This window comes from Lygodium microphyllum, chromosome 1, assembly GCF_053477565.2.
Source record: "Lygodium microphyllum isolate KBCC chromosome 1, Lygodium_microphyllum_v1.1.10, whole genome shotgun sequence".
NCBI classification, from domain to species: Eukaryota; Viridiplantae; Streptophyta; class Polypodiopsida; order Schizaeales; family Lygodiaceae; genus Lygodium; species Lygodium microphyllum.
Window position 1 is genome coordinate 35,877,181 of NC_141135.1, and position 21,022 is coordinate 35,898,202.

At 43.6% G+C, this 21,022-nt stretch overlaps 1 protein-coding gene across 3 annotated transcripts in view; it reads right to left on the reverse strand.

Annotated features, from left to right (window-relative positions):
- Window positions 1-20,532, reverse strand: part of LOC148040996 (chaperone protein dnaJ GFA2, mitochondrial-like) — a 42,505-nt gene extending 21,973 nt beyond the window's left edge. The window contains exons 1-2 of one of the 3 annotated variants that reach the window (XM_087675440.1): window positions 20,048-20,532; window positions 19,901-19,942 (exon numbers count right to left, since the gene is read on the reverse strand). In XM_087675440.1, the coding sequence (XP_087531566.1) occupies window positions 19,901-19,942; window positions 20,048-20,443 (438 nt within the window). In that variant the 5' untranslated portion in view covers window positions 20,444-20,532. The remainder of the gene's footprint in view (window positions 1-19,900; window positions 19,943-20,047) is intronic. The other 2 variants (XM_087675451.1, XM_087675446.1) reach the window with 2 other exon arrangements.
- Between the last annotated feature and the right edge of the window lie 490 nt (window positions 20,533-21,022).

A 21,022-nucleotide genomic window follows, 5' to 3' on the forward strand; every position in this document is an offset into this window, starting at 1 on the left:
CGCCCCCTCTCAAACTGAAAGGAAAAGCAAGAGGGAAGCACCCTCTCCCCGTCAAGTTGAAGAAGTAGGGGAGGGTGTACCTAAGCCGATCCTAGGTAGAAGGTACTGAAGAACCGGCCGGTTGACCTCTTTGGTCAAGATATCTACAAAATTATCTGATGATGGCACAAACTCTAGGCGAATAGTGTCTACCTCAACCTGCTCTCTGAAAAAGTGGAATTGGACTCCCACATGCCGTGTGCGTTGTATGATGATCGGATTGCTCGCAAGGGCAATGGCACTCTAGTTGTCGCAGTAGATAATTGTGGGAGAGTCACTTGAAAAGTGAAGCGCCGCCAGTAAACTCCTCAAATAGATGGCCTCGGTGGTGCCATCGAACAAAGCCCGATACTAATCCTCGCCCGTGGAAGCCGCCACCGTCCCCTGCCTACGGCTGGACCAAGAAATAGGAGCGTGCCCAAGGTAAAGAGGTAGCCGCCATGGGAACGCCGGGTGTCAAGATTTCCTACCCAATCAAAATCTGTGTACCCCTGCAAACATAAACCAGAACCATATGTCAAGCCATAAGAATAAGTACACCGCAAATAACGCAACACACGAAGACATGCAATCCAATTCGACATCCTAGGTACTATGAAATATTGACTGAGTATGCTAACTGAGTAAGCTAAAACTGGCCTAGTGTGAATTAACCAAAGAAGTTTTCCTACAACAAAACGATAGGTATGTTCATCGAAGGGCTGTCCAAGGGTATCCTTCGACAAGTGAACAGTAGGATCTAGAGATGTGGCCAATGGCCGTGGTTGATCCTGAGTATACTGTTTGACGAGCTGAAGTACGTACTTCTGTTGTGACACAAAAATACAGCCCCCAAAATGAACTACCTCCATCCCCAAGAAATAGGACAACAAACCAAGGTCTGTCATCTCAAATGTAGCTTTAAGCTTAGCCTTCATTTCAGCAGAATCTGAGCCTGTGATGAGTAAGTCATGAACACATAGCAGGATATAGCTAACACCCTCTGCAGTAGATCGAACATATAAGTTCGGGTCATAAGGGATAGATTGGTTTTCGTGAGTCTGCAAGAACTCATCCATCCTATGGAACCAAGACCGCGGCGCTTGCTTCAGCCCATAAAGAGCTTGATGCAAGCGGAATACCTTATCCCTAGGGTTCTCGGAAGGAAAGCCCAGCGGCTGCTCCACATAGACTTCCTCTTCCAAGAAACCCTTCAAGAAGGCACTCTTGAGATCCATCCGATGTATCGGCCAACCGTGGTGAGCGGCTAGCACGAGTGGCAACCGAAAGGAAGTCAATCGCACAGTAGGGGCGAAGGTCGCTTTATAATCTATGTCATGCTTCTATCGAAATCCTTGTACGCAACAAGGCGAGCCTTGTACTTATCTAAAGTTCCATCAGCTTTTAGCTTAGTCCCAAAAATCCACTTTATCCCGATGACTTTCTTGTGGCTCGGACAATCCACCAATGTCCAAGTCTCATTTCAATCAATACTCTCTAGCTTACTAGGTGTCGATGACGAAGAAAATGGCTAAGGTGTATGTATAGCAAATATGTCAAGCAAGCAAAACAAGCAAAGCAAGCAAGCAAGCTGGGAAAGACTGCCTTGGAGACTGTCATGTGCAATGCCACGAATATGGCGGATCCTAGAGTCGAGCACTCCAAACGACCGAAAAGGAATAAGTGCGCACAGATGCATGTTTACGTAAAGGAGTAATGCAAAGGGAGATGCAAGATATCATGCTCACGCAATATGCTCTTCAACGGTGCCACTGGGACATAGTCCTCGCATGGGGCTTCGCTAGCCTCTATTCTCGTGGCAACGTTGTTGGGCCTGAGAGGAGGTGTTGAGCTAAAAATGCATTAGCTTTATTTAAACAGCCCCAAAACATGCTTAATTAATGAAGAAACCTTGTTTATTTAAAAGAAACGCGATCCTAGAGAGTTTCTGTGTCCGATAAGCACAAACCCACTTGGGAGGGCTCAAACTTTTTATAAGTACATATGCTGCCCTCCATTCAGCCCTCAATCTCGTTTGTCTTTCTCTCTCCTACAGGCTGTCCTCTTGCGTTATTTGCAGTGTACTTATTCTTATGGCCTAACATATGGTTCTAGTTTATGTTTGCAGGGGTACACCGATTCTGATTGGGCAGGAGATCCTGACACCCGGAGTTCCCATGGCAGCTACCTCTTTACCTTGGGCACGGCTCCCATTTCTTGGTCAAGCCATAAGTAGGAGACAGTGGCAGCTTCCACGGCCGAGGCTGAGTACCGGGCTCTCTTCGATGGCACTACCAAGGCCATCTATCTGAGGAGTTTACTAGCGGCGCTTCACTTTCCATGTGACTCTCCCACAATTGTCTACTATGACAACCAGAGTACCATTGCCCTTGCAGGCAATCCGATCATCACACCACAGACATGGCATGTGGGAGTCCACTTCCACTTTTCCAGAGGCCTAGAGTCTGTGCCATCATCAAATAATTTTGTAGATATCTTGACTAAAGCGATCAACCGGTTGTTGGGAATAAAGGCCCTCGTGCCTTTTAATGTGCTCGGGTGTGAACACACCCTTAGCACTTGTACTTACATATATATATCTATCTAGAAACCTAAAGTGGTACAGTGGTCATTGTACCCACAAATCGTGCACTCTCTCTACTTTGCTCTCTCACTCTCTGTCTATCTCTCCGAGCACAACGAACACCTATTGTCTCAATCTTCATACCTCCCGCCCGGTCACTACAAACTGGTATTAGAGCGGTTAAGAGACAACTCAAGTGTTCAGGAGTCCTAGATGGACTAGATGAGCAGGAGTTGTCACAGGCAAGAGTTGTCACAAGCTCGCAGGTCGTGCACGCTTTCCGAAGTTGGCAATAGTCGACAAGAGTGTGTGATAGGGCAGCTGACGTGTTGCTAGTCAAACAGAATACGGCAGGCAACAGGAGTGCGTGGCGGGCAACAGGGCTACGCTGCACACACGACAGGACTGGTGGCGAGCTGCACGCGACGTGACTGCGGATTTTCCGCGTGAGCGGTGTCTAGCTAAGGTCAACAGCCTTTTTTTTTTTTAATTTACTTCCTCTTTTCTTTACCCCTTTTACCAGGTGTTCACACCTACAAGCACAGATAAAAATCTGTGTCTTGAAATTTGGGGGTTTTCCCAAATTTGTGCCCAACACACAATGCAATGTTCTCTGGACTAGAAATTGCAGACATTGAATGCACAAGCCTCAGAAATTCTTTGGGGATTCTCAAATGCAAGTGAGATTTTTTCCTTGGATAAGTCAATTTCACTGAAATCTGTGCAATCTTGGCCTGAAAATTTGGGGCTTTTCTCGGATTTAGGGATTGTGATGCAGGACAAGACAATTTGTCTTAGAAATTGCAGGAATTTTGTGACATCTTGCCTCCGACATTTGGGGCTTTTCATGTACATGAACAAATTGGGCTGAAATTTACCCAATTTCTCGACATTGATGCACATTGGACCCCGTGCAATTTGGGGCTTTTGCAGTTTGAGCAAAATTTGTGCACCATTTGGTCATTTTATATACGTGTAGGCTCAATTCCATGCAATTTTGGACATCCAACGCTTGGAAATTTTGGGGATTTTGCTGAAATTGCTCAATTTTGGCAAAATTGGCATGTTCTATGCATGACAGAGAAAATGCAGACGTGTGATTGATGCTTTGAGCACAAAAATTTTAGGGCTTTTGACCATGCGTGTCAAATTATATATCCATGGGTACATTTACAACAGAAATTGCAGCTAAAACTTGGGATTTCTCATGTAATGTGATGCATATACCCTTGGAACAACTGTAATCAGTTGTGAAATGCTGTAGCACATGGTTTGGTGCTTCTGAAAATTTAATTTCAGATCTGAAGTCTCTGCTTCTACATGGTCATTTATTGTTGGTTGGTACTTGTTTGTACCTTGGTCAGTTAGGTGACAGTTTGGGGTTGCATTTGCTGATTTTTTTTTTGTCACATTTGGGCTAAAAATCATGGCTGGCAGCAGTGACAGCAGTAATCTCATGCACATAAAGAAGCTTGAAGCAGCACATAACTTTGCAATTTGGCCAAAACAGTGCTACAATATCTTGTTGCAAAAGAAGCAGGCAAAGCCGATCAAAACCAAAGGGGCAAAACCCGCATACATGGAACAGGACGATTGGGATAAGTTAAATGAGCTTGCACGCTCAACCATCAAGCTATTGATTTCTAATGCCTTGTTGTTTAACATTGAATGTTTGGATTCTGCATATGCTATATGGACTCGCTTGGAAGAACTGTATGCACAGAAGAGTGCTGCAAGCAAAGTGTATTGGCTGAAAAACCTTATGGATTTGCGTACAAAAGAGGGTACAGCAATGTCTCCTCACTTGAGTAAGTTTAACTCCATTTTCAGCCAGCTGGTTGCCTTGAAGTTCTTGATTGATGAAGAATTTAAGGCTACGTTCTTGCTTTGCACTCTTCCAGAGAGTTGGGATACATTCAGGACTGCTATGAGCAATTCCAATGCGATTCTTCTGTATGCTGATGTAGAGAGTGCTCTACTCATGGAAGAAATGAATCAGCAGAACAATGCATCTAGTAGGTCCTCTAGTGCTTTGCATACTAGGGACAGATCACAGCAGAAAGGCAAATCTGATAGCAAGGGATGCAGTAAATCACGTGGCAAAGATGTTGAATGCCACCATTGTGGTAAAAAGGTTCACTTTGAACGTGATTGCTACAAATGGAAGAAAGAGAAAGAAAAGGGCAAGAAGACAGATAATAGCAAGGAAGATAAGAAAGAGGGTCAACCCAAGAAGAGCAGTGTCAAAATTGAAGAGGTGAATGTAGTCACTCATGATAGCGAGGGCAGTGGGAATGACATACTTTTGGTCTCTTCACACTTTGGTGCACATGCTTTACTTGCAGATACAGATGAGGACATGCATACCTAGATTCTTGATTCAGGTGCTTCCTTTCATGTCACCCCTCATCGAGAGTGGTTCTCTTCCTATACAGGGGGTCGACATGGTGTTATCCATCTTAAGGATAACTATGCATGTGACATTGCAGGTATTGGCAGTATGCAGTTGCAGTTTTAGCATGGCTCTATCTTCACATTTCAGCATGTACAGCATGTACCTCAGCTCAAGAAGGGCTTGATTAGCACAGGGCAACTACATGATGATGGTTTTCATACCACCTCTAGTCATGGAAAATGGAAGATCTGTAAGGGATCTACAGTGATTGCCAGAGGTTGTAAAAGTGATACTTTGTATCCTCTCCATGTATCTAGTGTGAGTGCTCATGTTGTTACCGTGATCAAGCAGTCAAGCGTTTCTTTGTGGCATGGCTGGTTGGGACACATGAGTCAAACAGGAATGAAAGTGCTTTCTCGTTTGGGTTACTTGTCTTGTCTTCGTTATGCTAATTTTGAGCATTGTGATCATTGTATTTATGGTAAACATGCACAAACATCTCACAAAAAGTCTCTTTCGTTGAAATCTTCTCCTCTAGAGCTAGTACATCCAGATGTATGTCAAATGCTAGGATTATCTTTAGGAGGAAAGAAATATTTTGTCACCTTTGTCGATGATGCTACACGGAAGATATGGATTTATCCTATTCGTAGCAAGGATGAAGTGCTAGACAAGTTTAAAAAATTCTTGACATTGGTTGAAAATCAAACTGATAAGACACTCAAGTGTCTTCACCCTGATAATGGTGGGGAATATGTGTTCAAGGCCTTTCACACATTTTGTGACAACAAAGGGATAAAGAGGAAGCTCATTGCCCCTCATAATCCACCCCAAAATGGAGTTGTAGAGCGTATGAATCGGACCATACAGGATAAGGTCTGTACGATGCTGTCTCATGCTGCATTATCCCATGGTTTTTGGGCAGAGGCTGTTATGACAGCCGTACACTTGATTAATCAGTCACCAAATAGGTCTTTTGGGGGGGGGAGGGAGTTCCCCAAGAAGCGTGGTCGGGCAAGCTGCCTTCATATGCTCACTTGAAAGTGTTTAGCTGCGAGACTTTTGTGCACATTCGTAAAGAAAAAAGCAGCAAACTTGAGCCAAAGTTCTATAAATGTATTTTCCTAGGATATGGTGACGAGAGTGAAATGGGATATAGATTATGGGATCCCAAGAAAAGGAAAGTAGTACACAACAATGATGTTATCTTCCGGGAAGATTGGATGCATAAACAGCCCGAAAAGACTGAGGAGGTCTATAAGGTTGTATTCCGGGAAGAAATACCTTTTGGACAACAAAATGTGCCCGCTGTACAGCAGCAAATACCTGCTGTAAAATAACCTGTAAATGCAAAAAATAATGCTGGAAATGATCAGCCAGCTATTGTCCATGATAATGAGCCACTACATGTGCAGGAACAACCAAGACAGCAAGCTGTTAATGCTGATTTGCAAGCTGAAATGCTAGGACAGCATGCTGAAAATGGAAATTTGCAGCAACAGCAAGCAAACAGTGATCATTGGGTTAGGAGATCGTCCAGGGCTACTAGACAACCTAATAGATTTGTTCCTGGTGCAAACAATGTGGCTGATTATGTCATGTTGACAGACTGTGGTAAACCGTCTTGCTTCAAGGAAGCAATGGACAAACACGACAGCAAGAAATGGTATAAGGCCATGCTATCAGAAATTTAATCTCTTGAGAAAAATGGCACTTGGGACTTGGTGCAGTTGCCTAAAAGACAGAAAACACTTCCATGCAAATGGATTTACAAGATGGTCGTCACTTTTGGTTCCTCACCAAAGTACAAAGCAAGATTGGTTGCGAAGGGGTACAAACAAAAACATGGAATTGACTTTGATGAGATGTTCTCTCTTGTAGTCAAGATGACTACCTTGAGAACCATTTTAGGCTTGGTTGCAGCTGAAGATATGGAGCTCATACAGATGGATGTAAAGACCGTATTCTTACATGGTGATCTGCATGAAGACATATATATGCAGCAGCCTGAAGGGTTTGTGGAAAAAGGAAAATAGAAGATGGTATGTAAACTCAAAAAGAGTTTGTATGGGCTGAAACAAGCACCAAGAGAATGGTATCATAAATTTGATACATTTATACAATCTCAAGGTTTCCATAGAAGTCAAGTGGATCACTGCTTGTACACTAAGAAGGCAACAAATGGCAGCCTGATTATATTGGTTCTGTATGTTGATGACATGCTGATTGCTGGCAGGGATACTCATGCCTTGGGAAGCAGTGAAAGGTATTATGAGATACCTCAAAGGCACAAAGGAGTTGTGCATCTGCTTTAGAAAGCAGAAGGCATCTGTCGTTGGCTTTACAGATGCAGACTATGCTGGTCAGGCGGATTGCAGAAAGTCCACTTCTGGGTATGTGTTTACCTTCACAAGAGGAGCAGTCTCTTGGATCTCCAAGCTACAAAAGTGTGTTGCATTGTCTATTACAGAGGCAGAGTATGTGGTTGCCACTGAGGCATGCAAGGAGGCTTTATGGCTTTCACGTCTGGTGGGAGAGATTAGCATTACAGAGTTACCTTTTCTCCATTGTGATAGTCAGAGTGCTATCATACTAGCACGGAATCCCGTCTTTCATACAAAGACGAAGCATATATAGGTGAAGTACCACTTCATTAGAGATGTAGTTGACAGCAAGAGCATTGAGCTTGTCAAAGTGCATACAGATAATAATCCTGCAAACCTTCTCACGAAGGGCCTTCCAGCGGAGCGGTTTGCTCATTACCGACACATGATGGGAGTTGGATAGATATATGTATTTCAGCTTTGTACATACCTAGACTTAGCTTATTCTTTTCTCCTCTTAAGGCACATTGCCTTTAGGTGGGAGGTTGTTGGGAATGAAGGCCCTCGTGTCTTTTAATGTGCTCGGGTGTGAACACACCCTTAGCACTTGTACGTACAAATATATATATATATATATATATATATATATATATATATATATATATATATATATATCTAAAAACCTAAAGTGGTACACTCATCATTGTACCCACAAATCGTGCACACTTTCTACTCTACTCTCTCACTCTCTCTCCGTCTGTCCGCGCGCAAAGAACTCCTACTGTCTCGATCTTTATACCTCCCGACCACTACACCGGCCGGTTCTTCAATACCTGCTACCCAAGGTCGGCTTGGATACACCCTCCCCTACTTCTTCAGCTTGACGGGGAGAGGGTGCTTTCCTCTTGCTTTTCCTTCCAGTTTGAGAGGGGGCGGCTTCTACTCTTAATAGTGACAGTGATGATGCTTACAATTTTTTTTAAGACATTACATTCATTTATTCTTTTGTATTGTATTTTGGACATTTGTAACTTCATCCACACTATCAGGATGACATGATTGTAAAAGGGCACTTGGACAAGTGAACAATTCCCCTGCGAGGGCACTGCCCCAATGGCATCGTTGCATAGCACATTGCATGAGCATGATATCTTGCATCTCCCTTTACATTACCCCATGCATTGGCATTCTATTCATGTAAATATACATATGTGTGCATTAATCCCTTTTCGGTCGTTTGGAGTGGTCGACTCTAGAATCCACCATATTCGTGGCATTGCACATGGCAGTCTCCAAGGCAGTCTTTCCCAGCTTGCTTGCTTGCTTTGCTTGTCTTGCTTGCTTGACATATTTGCTATACATACACCTTAGCCATTTTCTCCATCATCAACACCCAATAATAGTAGGGATAGTATGCTTGTCTTGTGAAGGTCTTGGGTCTGACCATCCATTATCACTCTCCTGTTTAGGGCACGGATACTCAATAGGACGAAAACTAATTTGAAACCCTCACTTAATGCTTAATCTATCAAACCTAAAAAGCCCTCAAAAAAAAAACCCAAAAAAAAGTCCATAGCTGATAACATACGCCTTTGTAGGGTTTGATAGGCCACTGGGAAACTGACGTGCACCCTTTGTTTGATGCCATGTCCTCTCTGGGGTGATCACTTGGGCTTCCTTGGTAAGATAACCATCGCCTCTGTAGTCTTAGTAGGCCACTGGGCAACCGACGCGCACCCTTTGTCCGAATGCTCTGGCGCATGCTTTGTAAAAGAACGGTGTGCCTTTTAAGTGGACAATAGTGAATAAGTTAGCATTTGTAACTTCAAATCCTGTACTTCTACGGCCTAATCTAAGGAAGTCATTTATTGTTCAGTGTGATGCATGTTGAAACATACATGGGGATTGTTGTAATGCAAGATGACCAAGCTGTAGCATACGAGAGTTGTGTTCTCCATGGTGCTAAGAGGAATTTGCACGTCTATGAGAAAGAGTTGCTTGTTGTAATTCATCCACTTTCGACTATCTCTTAGGAGATGATTTCACAATGTAAACAGATCTAACATTGCGCTACTTTTTGACTCAAACTAAGTTGTCTAAGAAGCATATCAGATGGGCTAGCTTCTTATCTATATTTCACTTTTAGATTGTGCATATAGATGGAAAAAAGAATATGGTGGCTAATGGATCATCATGTAAGCCTTAGATTTCAGCTCATGGTGGTATATCACACTGAATTTGTTGCTATAAAAGATCAATATGCTGCTGATTTAGACTTTGCTAATGTATATTGGTCTTCTTTGCTAATGGAGCATTTCTTTTATTGGTCTTCTTTGAGACATGATGTTGAGCAATTTGTCAAGACATGCATCATATGTCAAAAAGTAAATTATCATAGGCAAAAAATGTCAAGTTCATTGAACCCCTTGCATATTCTTGATGGGCCTTGGCAAAGCATTGCTATGGACTTTATCTTTGAGATTCATAGAATACCTATTTGATAGAGTGTTGAATGCTTTGTAGGTGCAAACATCATCTACACCTCTGAGCTTCACACATATGTCCTCAATGTTGCTTGAGCGTGAGGCATCGTTGCGTTTACAAGGAAGCCTCATTATGGAGGATCTAGTGAGGCCTTTACAACTTCAAAGAGAGGTGAAAGGAAAAAGAAGTCAAAGGCCTAGTGTTACCACTATCGCAAGAAGCGACACTTGTGGAAGGACTACAAGGAGTTAGCAACCTCATGGAGGAAGAAGGAGAAGAAGAAGAAGCGGGATACAAACTTGTCCAATGAGTCATCCTCTTCCTCAAACTCCGACTCCAATCCTCCAACCAAGGAAAAGTATAAGGTGCAAATAGGCTCTGCTTCTTCAGATTGAGGAAAGTGTTGAGCTAAAAATGCATTATCTTTACTTAAACAGCCCCAAAACATACTTAATTAATGAAGAAACCTTATTTATTTAAAAGAAACGCGATCCTAGAGAGTTTGTGTCCCATAAGCACAAACCCACTTGGGAGGGCCCAAACTTTCTATAAATACGTATGTTGCCCTCCATTCAGCCCTTAATCTCGTCTTTGCAGATTTCAGGTGTTTCAACTTGCTGCCCACGCCCCGTTCACGGAGGACATCTCAGCTGAAGCTGTCCATTGCTGTCTCCATCAGTTGGCGCCTGATTTCCAGTCCTCTTCACACAGTTTGGAGCTGATTCTAGCCAGGCGAGTGCTATTCCTATGCAGACCTACTGCCGTACAACCTGCCATATCACCACAGTCTTGTAGTCTGCGTTTTTAGTCTTTCTCTCTCCTTCAGGCTGTCTTGCTCGCGTTTTTAGTCTTTCTCTCTCCTCACTGCTGCCTGCGTCAAATCCAGCTTTTCACTGCTATGTTTGCTGGGGTTCGACATCCAAAGGTGCCTTGCTGCGATTCAGGATCCATTCAGAGTACGACACACTCTCCAACTCATTACCCCTGCCCCAATCCTTGAGATACAGTCATATCACTTAATTCATTCACTGTGTTCATTATCTCTGAGTTACCCTAACCCTAACTGTGTTCTTTTATTAGTCTGTGCTTTGTCGTACGGTTTCTGTTTATATTTCTATGTTAGGATATTTCTTTACAGAAAGGGCTTGTTGGCCCCTTCCTCTAATGCTTTCTAGTCTAGGTGGTGGTGTAGCCATCCCTCACAGCTCCCCTGCCAAAGAGGGTGTGAGAGGGTGGTGAGATAGGGCAGCTAAGCCTCATCTATACATGTATACAGGTGCACAAGTTCCAGAGAGGAACATCCCTGATGCATTGACCAAAGTTCGGCAAGTTCAAACTCTGGAACTGGAATTGACATCCAAATTCATGATGAGCTAGTTATTTGATAGCGAACGAGATTAGCTCCTAGTCTAGTGCTCAGATGAGGGGACACTTTGGCAGTCTGGCCAAAGGCAGGGAATCCATGGTCATATATGTTCAAAGGCAATTTTGACAGGATCGTCTTATATCCTACTATGAGACATTTATGACAAACACAGAGACAAGCTATGGTTCTTCTCTATTTTTCAAGAGCGAGTACAAACGACATCAACATCAAGTTCTCTCCAAGGCACCTTGGCAGTGGCTTGATCACCCACTACTTGGGTATCCATGGTTCTACTCTAGTGGTTCTATGTTGTATGGACTGTGATGAGCCATTATCATTGTATTATTGTATTGTATCAAATCACCCCTAATCTAAGAGAGGGTGTTAGCATGATTGTCAACTCATGTGTGACTCTATGCATGCTTATCACAGCTGGACACATCATCATTATTTTTGGCATTATTTTATTGATTTATGTGTGGCACTTGTGACATTTAATGCCAGTTGGCCAGCATTTAGTACTCACCAACCAATTGCTATATTAGGCCTATTTCATGCCTATTTATTGTGGGGCCTTCTCCTCCTCCCACTCAGTCATCATCATTCTTCAGGTGGACTTCCCATTGGAGAGAGAAGCCAATGCCACTACCTACGCACCCAGTGACTCACTTTTGTGCGTGAGTGTCTCATGTTTGGTATATGGATTTCATTTCCCAAGCATATCTCTAAGTTCTCTTCTTTTGCACTGTTCTTCTATTCTTTTGTTTTCTTTCTCTTATGTCTTCTTGTGTTCAGCAGTTTATTTCGGCACTTGTCTATGCTTCCATTTTTGCATGACTTCTAACATGATGCTACTCAAGATGGAGATAGCACTTCCACTCCTCTAGTGATGCACAGCTCATGTATGTAATGGATCTCGAATATATTCACCGTGCATCCAAGGTATTATTTACTAAAAGTATGTTTGCCACAAGGTCGCTATTCAATGTACTAGTCACTACAATTGGTATGTGGATAGACATAGTCTCTACGATGGCTCTAAAGCTATACATTTGCATAAGTTTAGGATCATCAAAGATTGATTATCAGTTTGTAGTTTTCAGTGAATGATCATGTGAGAGTGCACAATGGAAGAAGGAACAAGAACACAAACACACACACAAAGCAAAAAATGAAGAAAGAAATACTGCACAGACTAAAGATGAATGCTGAATACAATGATGTGGGCTGATCAGTCCATGCATGCAACCCAAGGTGTCAATGAGGGCACCAAATCAAGCTGAGATGATGGCAGCACCAAGTTGGAGAGTGTCTGGGAGCCAAAGTGTGCTGAAATCTGCAAGACAAAGTGATCAGCCAAGTGTGGGTTGTGGCTACATATAGCCAAACTCCTCTAAAACTAGCCAACTACCAAAAAAGCCTCTAAATCTGGCCGACCTGCTGAAATAGGTGATATGACTGCAATAAATGCAGTCCAACTGCACAAAAAAATGGAAAAATAATGACAAAATATCCCAGGTAGTCATGGAGCAAGTAGGCATTGTTAAGGGAAGGAATCCAACTGACAAACAAAGGAAATTCACAAGAAATGTGCCTGAAATGGAGGAAATGCATAGAAATGGACACTAAACTATCAGAGCTCCAATGTCTCCATCAGACTCTGACAGGAGCTCACAACTAGGAGATGACAGACTGACATAACTAAAAAGGGCAGGCTAACACCCCCTCTTAGATCCTCCAAGTGTCTGAAGACCCAACAATCTCATATGATGAAGCATAGACACCTTGGACAAAGGCTTCATGAAGAGACCTACCGCATTGTCCTCCGTGGGACAGTAGGCCACCACAAGCTCAAAATCCACGATCTGCTCACGATCATAGTGATACTGAACCTCAATGTGTTTCGTGCGGGTATGAAACATTGGGTTCTTCATCAAAGCAAGGGTACTCTAGTTGTCCACGTGCAACTCCCTAGGTCCTATCTGTGGAAAGCCAATCTCTGCCAACATACGATGGAGCCAAACTACCTCCATAGCCGTCAAACATAGGGCACAATACTCAACCTCCGTAGAAGAGAGGGCCACAGTAGGCTGCTTCTTGCTGCTCCAAGACATAGCTCCTGACCCAAGGAAGAAGGCATAACTTGTAGTGGACCGTCTCGAATCCACATCACCTGCCCCCAGTCAGAGAGCCACTCCATCCAGAAAGAGTAACCCCATCTCTATACATGATTCCATAGGATCGAGTCCCCTATAAATACCTAAGAACATGAATGACTACTCTCCAATGATCCTCGTAGGAGTCTTCATAAAAGAAGACCAACAAGGCACATGTAGCGAGTAGCATCTGAAAGGGGATCTCCTGCTACCACAAGCTTGGACTCAGGGTCCATGGGGCAAGAAATAGGCCGGCACTCAGCTGTACCAAACTCCGAAAGTAACTCGGAGATATACCAGTGCTGCAAGATAAAGATGCCATGTGCCATTTGATAAAACTCCAAACCAAGGAAGAAGTGGGGGATCCCAAGATCCATCATCTCAAACTCCTATCTCAGAATATCGCAAGTCCAAGCAACGTCCGTAGAAGTGCTCCCTATGATGATCAAAACACGTCACCCTCAACCTTATAGTAAAGGTTAGAGTCATGAGCTGATCTCTGGAAGCCACTGTCACGAAAGAAGTGATCAATCTTCTAGTACTAAGCTCTCGGAGCTTGCTTCAGGCCATAGAGGGCCTTCTGCAATCGATAAACATAGTCCTCCTTTCCCTGCACAAGAAAACCGTGAGGGTGAGAGACATAAATCTCCTCTTCAAGAATGCCATTCAAGAACACAAACTTGTCGTCCATCTAATAGACAGGCCAATGGTGATGGCTGCAAGAGCCAAAATAGCTCAAATGGTAGACATACAGGCCGTAGGTGCGAAGGTCTCAAAATAATCCAATCCTGCCCTCTATGCAAAACCCTTGGCAACAAGCCCAGCCTTATGCTTGTCCAAGGAACCATCTGCAAGATACTTGGTCTTATAGACCCACTTCACATGAATCACCTTCCACTACCTAGGACGCAGAACCAACTCCCAAGTCTGATTTCGCTCGATAGCATCAAGCTCATCTTGCATAGCCTGTCTCCAAACATCTTGTGCAATAGCCTCAACAATTGAAGTAGGCTCATTGTCATGGAGAATCTGGGTCATAAGAGCATAATTCACACAAAGTGAACTATCCCGTTGGGCCTCTAAACGAGGTAATCTGCATGGACCTGTAGGAGCAGCAAGAAAATGGGCAACTACATCCTCCATGAGCCACCAATACCACCGAGAAATGGTGATAGACTCATCATGCTACAAGAGAGGCTATGGAGCCTCCGATACCTGTAAAGCACCTATCTAGGAAAGGAACTTCCCCTCACTAAGTGAAGGTACATCCTCCTTGGCCGAAGGAGGCTCCCCAACTAACAGTTGTGCATCCCCCGAAGGCTCAGGGTATGCAAAAGGGGTAGGGGTACTCTCGAAAGGAGTAGAGGAACCCGTCAATGATGGTAGGAAAGCTGGAGTAGGAGGAGGAGGAGATGGTGGTGGTGGTGGTGGTGGTGGTGGTGGGCGAGGAGTCGATAACCAAGGAGGCGAAGAGGTAACCTAGGGGGAAGGTATAGAGGGTGGGGGAGGGGTAGTCAATGACGAAGAATCACCTGCACTAGAACCATCAATCGGATCCTGGGAGGCTACAACCTTGTCGAAGATTACATCCTTGCTCACCTCAAGCTTCTATGTTGTAGGATCATAGAGCCGATATCCCTTCGTGGTAGTGTTGTACCCTACGAAGATGAGCTTTCTTGACTTAGAGTCGAGCTTGGTTTCCTCTTCTTCTTGTCCACATGGACAAATGCATAGCACCCAAAGATGCAAAAGTGAAACACATAAGGCTTTCGTCCAAACAAAGCCTCATATGGAGTCCTATTCTCCAAAGCTAAGGTAGGAGAATGGTTGCGGATGTGAACCGCAATCGCCGCCGCCTCACCCCAAAGGGAATGAGGTAATCCTCGATGCTCCAGCACCAATCGAGCCATCTCCAACATGGTCCATTCATACATCCACCACACCATTCTTGGATCATGTGTTCGGATGGGTATACTCTACCCGAATGCCGTGATCCCTATAAAATTGAGAAAAGCAGTAAGAAGTAAACTCTCCACCATGATCGGCTCAAAGAACACGAACTTTGAAGGTCATCTGCTTCTCAGCAAACCCCTTCCACTCGCAGAAACGAGAGTACACCTCACTCTTGTACTCCAAGAAGTACGGCCACACATAACGACTGAAGTCATCAACAATCAACATCAAGTACTTGGCCTTCCCAAGGGGGGCCGTGTCCATAGGTCCAAGGTCAGTGTGAGCCAACTTGAGCGATATAGAAGCCCTCTAAGTGGCAATCTATGGATGTGGTTGCCGATGGTGCTTGCCCCTCAAGTAGCTAGGGCAAAGGGTACAAACAAGAGGGAAATCTGAAAGTCCCTCCACCATCTTCCTTCGAGAAGCCTATCAGATCACATCCATGTTCAAATGACCATACCGAGCATGCCAAAGTAGCCCAAGCTCGTGGGAAGATCTCGTGGCTAAGGCTTTGAGCATATAAAGCCCACCCTCCTATGTGTCTATCCAAAGAGTTCCACCTGTAGACTCATTCTCCATTCTAATTGCACCTCTAGCGAAGACCACACATATACCTAGCCGAATAAGACCATAGACAAACAAAAGGTTAAAGCCCAAATTAGGTACACAAAGACCTTTGGCATAGGAAGACTGCCTATCTAGTAATAGGGGAATGGTCCCCAGTCCACGAACTAGAATCGTAGAGTTGTCACCAATGGTGACAATGACCCCTCTAGAACTCAAGTCCTAAAGCCAATCATGCCGAAAGATCATGTGAGAAGAAGCTCCACCATCCACGAGTCATGGTCTCACCTGAGTGAAAGAAGAAAGGGATGTATCCTACTCGGCAAAGATATACACGAAGACCGACCCTATCATGGCAAGTGCGGCCTTCGAATCCTTCTCCTTTGACTTCAAATGGGGGTACTTCTACTAGCACTTCTCCTCGAGGTGTGCCCTTCCCATAGTGTGGGCACTTGGGTTGCTTCTCCTTCTCGTCCTTCATGTCCTCCTACTTCTTGTCCTTGGCCTTCTCCTTCTTCTTCTCCCACTATTGGTACCTACAATAAAAGCCTTGGAGAAGCCAGGACCACTAGCCCCTACCGCTCTCAATTGCTCATTATGCTTCAAGACAAGCAGTGAAAGCTCCTCCCATAAGAGTCTCTCGCAAGTCCTCGATGTGATGAGACTAGTGTAGAAAATATCAAACCTAGAAGATGGCAACTGCATCAACAGGATCATAGCCATATCCTCAAAGGATATCTTCCATCCAAGAGAGGCAAGCTCACCTCTCATGTCCTCCATCTTCGTGATGTGCTCCTTCATAGAACGATACCATGTGAGAGTGCACAACGGAAGGAACACGAACACAAAGAGAGAAAGAGAGAGAGAGAGAGAGAGCAGAAAATGAAGGAAGAAATACTGCACATCAGATGAATGCTGAATACAATGATGTGGACTGATCAATCCCTACACACAGCCCAAGGCATCAATGAGGGCACCAAATCAAGCTAAGATGATGGCAACACCAAGTGGGAGAGTGTTTGGGAGCCAAAGTGTGCTGAAATCTACAAGAAAAAGCAATCAATCAAGTGTGGGCTGTCGCTATATATAGCCAAACTCCTGTAAAACTGGTTGACTGCTAAAAAAGCCTCTAAATCTGGCCAACCTACTGAAATAGGTGATATAACTGCAATAAATGCAATGTAATATTCCCACCCCTTGCATAGGAACCCCCCCCCTAAACAATTAAATTATTTTAATTTTTTAATCACCCTCCCCCCCCCCCTGTCGTCGTCGAACAGGTTGCGGGGGGAAGGAAGAAGACGATGGTGACGAGGGAGGAGTGGATGACGACGAGGGGAAAGAACTGGAGGATGACGTCGACAAAGAAGATGAAAAAGACAATGATGAAGATGAAGTTATTTTTCAATGGTTATGTGCTCGTAGGAAATCAAAGGATAATCCTTTCCGCATCAGGTTTGCCATAACCATAAATGATCTTGCATTGATTTATGCATATGGTACATTGAAATTCGCACAAATCCTTGTATCCAAATAAAATCATTGAAAAGGGATAAAATCCCAAACATTCGCACTGAGTCTTCAGAGTGCATGTATCAAGAGAAGTAAATTGCATCTAGATGCTATGCAACAAATTTATACGTAGCATAAACAGCATATAAGGTTCCAAGGTATTGTCAACTCCCTCTTCTTGCAAATTAGTGGTTATGTTTTCCCCACATTAAAGGTATATTTTTGCAACTTACACGCCTAATGGATTGCATAGTAAGCAACCTAGTCGAGAAGAGATTCATCTTAGAAACTCTGGGTCTTTACCCAGACTCTTGCTAATATCACGAACTCATAGCTCATATTTAATAGATTAGGATCTTAATGATGTGCGTAGTTAGTACAAGTAATGATCCTAAGGATTAAAACTAAGATGCCTTGAGATCCATTTGATAGCTACTATGTTTATCAATCTAATTCAAGGTTAGGCTAGATACAAACAACTCCACGCCTCGAAGACAAGTGGAGAGCTCAAGGATTAGGAAACCCTAAGTCAAAGAAAGACCGATACTTTTATACTTGTTGGGAAGAAGGTTGGGTTATCGATCAATGTAAGTGATCAATAGAACTTACACCTTGTATAGTTGTATGAGACCTTAACATACGCCTTAGCCGAAGGAAGGGAGTGTTAAGTAAATTTCTGCATAGTATCGCTCTTAGATCCCAAGGGGAAGAGCGAATATACGGATGGAAATGTTATCACGTCTATTATTGCATTGTTTGGAAATATAATTGGTTTTGTTGGTTGATCAAACAACGTCCTAAATACTTTTACATTCAACTCATTATTGGTTTATCGTTTGGGTGATTATTCCAAGTGCTTGTGATTGATGGTAAATTCATGGTGGAGGTCTGTAATGACAAATTGCCATGGCAATAAAGAAATGTTTTTTTGGAAGAGGATATTAGGCCTAACTGCCTTGATTGTGCTTGATTCTTAAAGAAATTAATTAAGGAAAGGTTCTTTGCACGGGTAGATCACCTCCAAGATCGCACCGCGGATCAACCTGAAAAGGGCACTACTCGATTCATGGGCCGAGGGTCGAGTGGTGAAAAGGCCAACCACGGAAATGGTGTTTCACTCCTAGGCAACTTGTGGATTAGGTGGAGCTTTGGACACCCCTTGCCAAGTCCGGAACGGAGTTGAGGACCCCCGTGGCCCCAACATCTGTGGCATTGGAAGATCCTATTCTAGATAAAGGATGAAAATTGTAGTGCCGTGTGATTTGGACCAATTACTTCTGCAGGGCAAAAGGGATATATAATTTCTCCTGTATGGGCAGGAGAAACTTATTTGTCAAAAGGATTATTTGCTTTGTTTTCATGTCAGTGCTATAAGTTACCCGAACGAACCCTATTCCCTAAAAGGCTTAATTAAGAAAGCTGGTTTTAAATGTCACACATAAATGTGACAGGACCTAATTAAATAACTCTTTCTTTCACATGTGAAAGGAAAAATGCAAGCATGTCTCTTGCATGCTCTTTCAGCTAATATTTGGAGGGGAGGCACCCTACTTACCAATGTTCAGATGAGTATGTCTTATCTCTAGGGAAAAAACAGAAGGGTATGCAATCCTCATCTCATCCTCTCCATGTCTTCTTGGATGGGTCAATCTTAGCTAGGCAGGTAGACAGAACACAACAGAGAGACATAGGCAGTATGAGGAATGAACAGATTCTTGATTGTCACATGGCAATTGGCTTGTCACAAGAAATACCAGTAAGTCACTTAGCTTGCAAGTCAGCCCCAGGGTCATCCCCTATAAAAGGCCAGCCCTCCCAACTCCAAGCTCCACTGTCATCAGTCTACGTCATCCTCTCCTAGACTCCCATAGCAAGCATTCACACTCACAAGTGTGGGTCAGTGCTAAGATTGTATTGTACAGCCTGAAGCCTCAAAGCTTCACATGGGCCGTTTGTGCGCTCTGGATACATTTTTGTGCAACCGTACCCTTTCTACATACTATATTTCTGCTCTAGTACACAAGTAGATGGACCGTGTCCACCTCTAATCTTGCTCGAGTTGTGTATGTTCAGGAGATGTGTACTGATGCTAACAGACTTGCTATCTTAATTTGACATGCTCATCCAAGGCAAACCATGCAATCTGAAGACATCCTGAATGATGAGCAATCTCTAGAGCATCTCTGTCTGACTTACAAGCAATATCTGCTTACTTAAAATGTCCATTGTCTATCAATGTCATAATGCAGTCATTCTGAAAGTGCCTCAGCGAATCATTTTGCTTGCCCAGTTCAGAAGCATTCGCATGTGCATGTAACAGCCACATTCCAATCTTTCCTTCAATTGTGCAAGTACACATGCAGTTGTATACAGGGCTAATGGTATGTGCAGAATGTGACTGGATGACTTGAACCAGTCAGTGCCCCTGAAATTTTAGACGACACAATTTGCACCAGTTGGTAGAGACCAGCAATAAAATGATGTACGATTGAGCGACTTATCATCCAATATAAAAGCCAGAAGACAAAGTTTAGGATGTTGCACCTCTGTATTGCTCGATTGCATAACTGCACAACCTACAGACGACTATGAATATTGTACAGAATAATAAAGGGCTCGTAAAAGGTTCCATAACAATAACAAAGCAAAAAGAACTCCGGTGACTACACAACAATTGTAATTGCCTCTCACCTGTAGGCGCTGGGTAGCTTGCTGAAAAGAAGGCGCGGAGGAGGCATGGCTGGTAGCGGTGACGGCAGGGGGGGCCTCAGGTTGCGAAACAGCAGTGCCGGAACATCTACTGGAAGGTGAGCGATGGCTGTGCCGAGGGACGACGTGTGGCGGGGTGCGCATACTGCCGAAGGCATGGATGGAGCGACGAAACAAGGCGGCCCTGTCGCTGTTGATGTTGCTATTAGCATGGCTGCTGATGCTCCTCCTCTTGCTGGCATTGGAGAGGAAGAAGAAGAGGAGGAGCTGCTGCGGCTGCGGCTGTCTAAGCGCGGGCTGCTTCGAGACGAGGGATCGGAAGGCCCTCAAATTGCTCACCTTCGGGCTGTGGCAAGCCAAAGAGTGAGAGGCAGCCATCGCTAGCGCTTCTCTCTCCCACGACGACTCCTCCTATCCTGCGCCACTCTTCTGGCTGGCTGTTCGTTTCGTGCCGCCGCCTCCTTCTCCTCTCCCCCCGGCTTTTTAAATTGCACTTTTTTATGTTTTTAAAAACCTTTTTTTTAACAAAAATCTTTAGGTGTTTTTAATTGCATTTTTTTTACTTGTTATTATATATTCTTTCTCTTTATCTCTTATTTTCCCATTTCCCAGGGCTAAGCTAAACTTGGCACGATCCTATGTGGCATATACTAAAAGAGTCTCTCGAAAAAAAAAATCATCTTATTTTTAACTTTTATTTTTTTAATACTTTAAATTTTTATCTCTTTTTTTCACATTTTTTGACACTAAGCCAAACTTGACACAATCCTTGTGGCACACATTATGAAAGTCTCAAGAAAAAATATCACTTTATTTTTCTAATGCTTTTAAATAATACAATTTGCATAATACAAATAATATTCTCTTCTAAAATAGCAAGCTCTCTCTCTCTCTAATTTATTTGCATGACATTAATAGTTCTCTCATACAAGTATCATCTTCAAGGAGAGCTCTCTC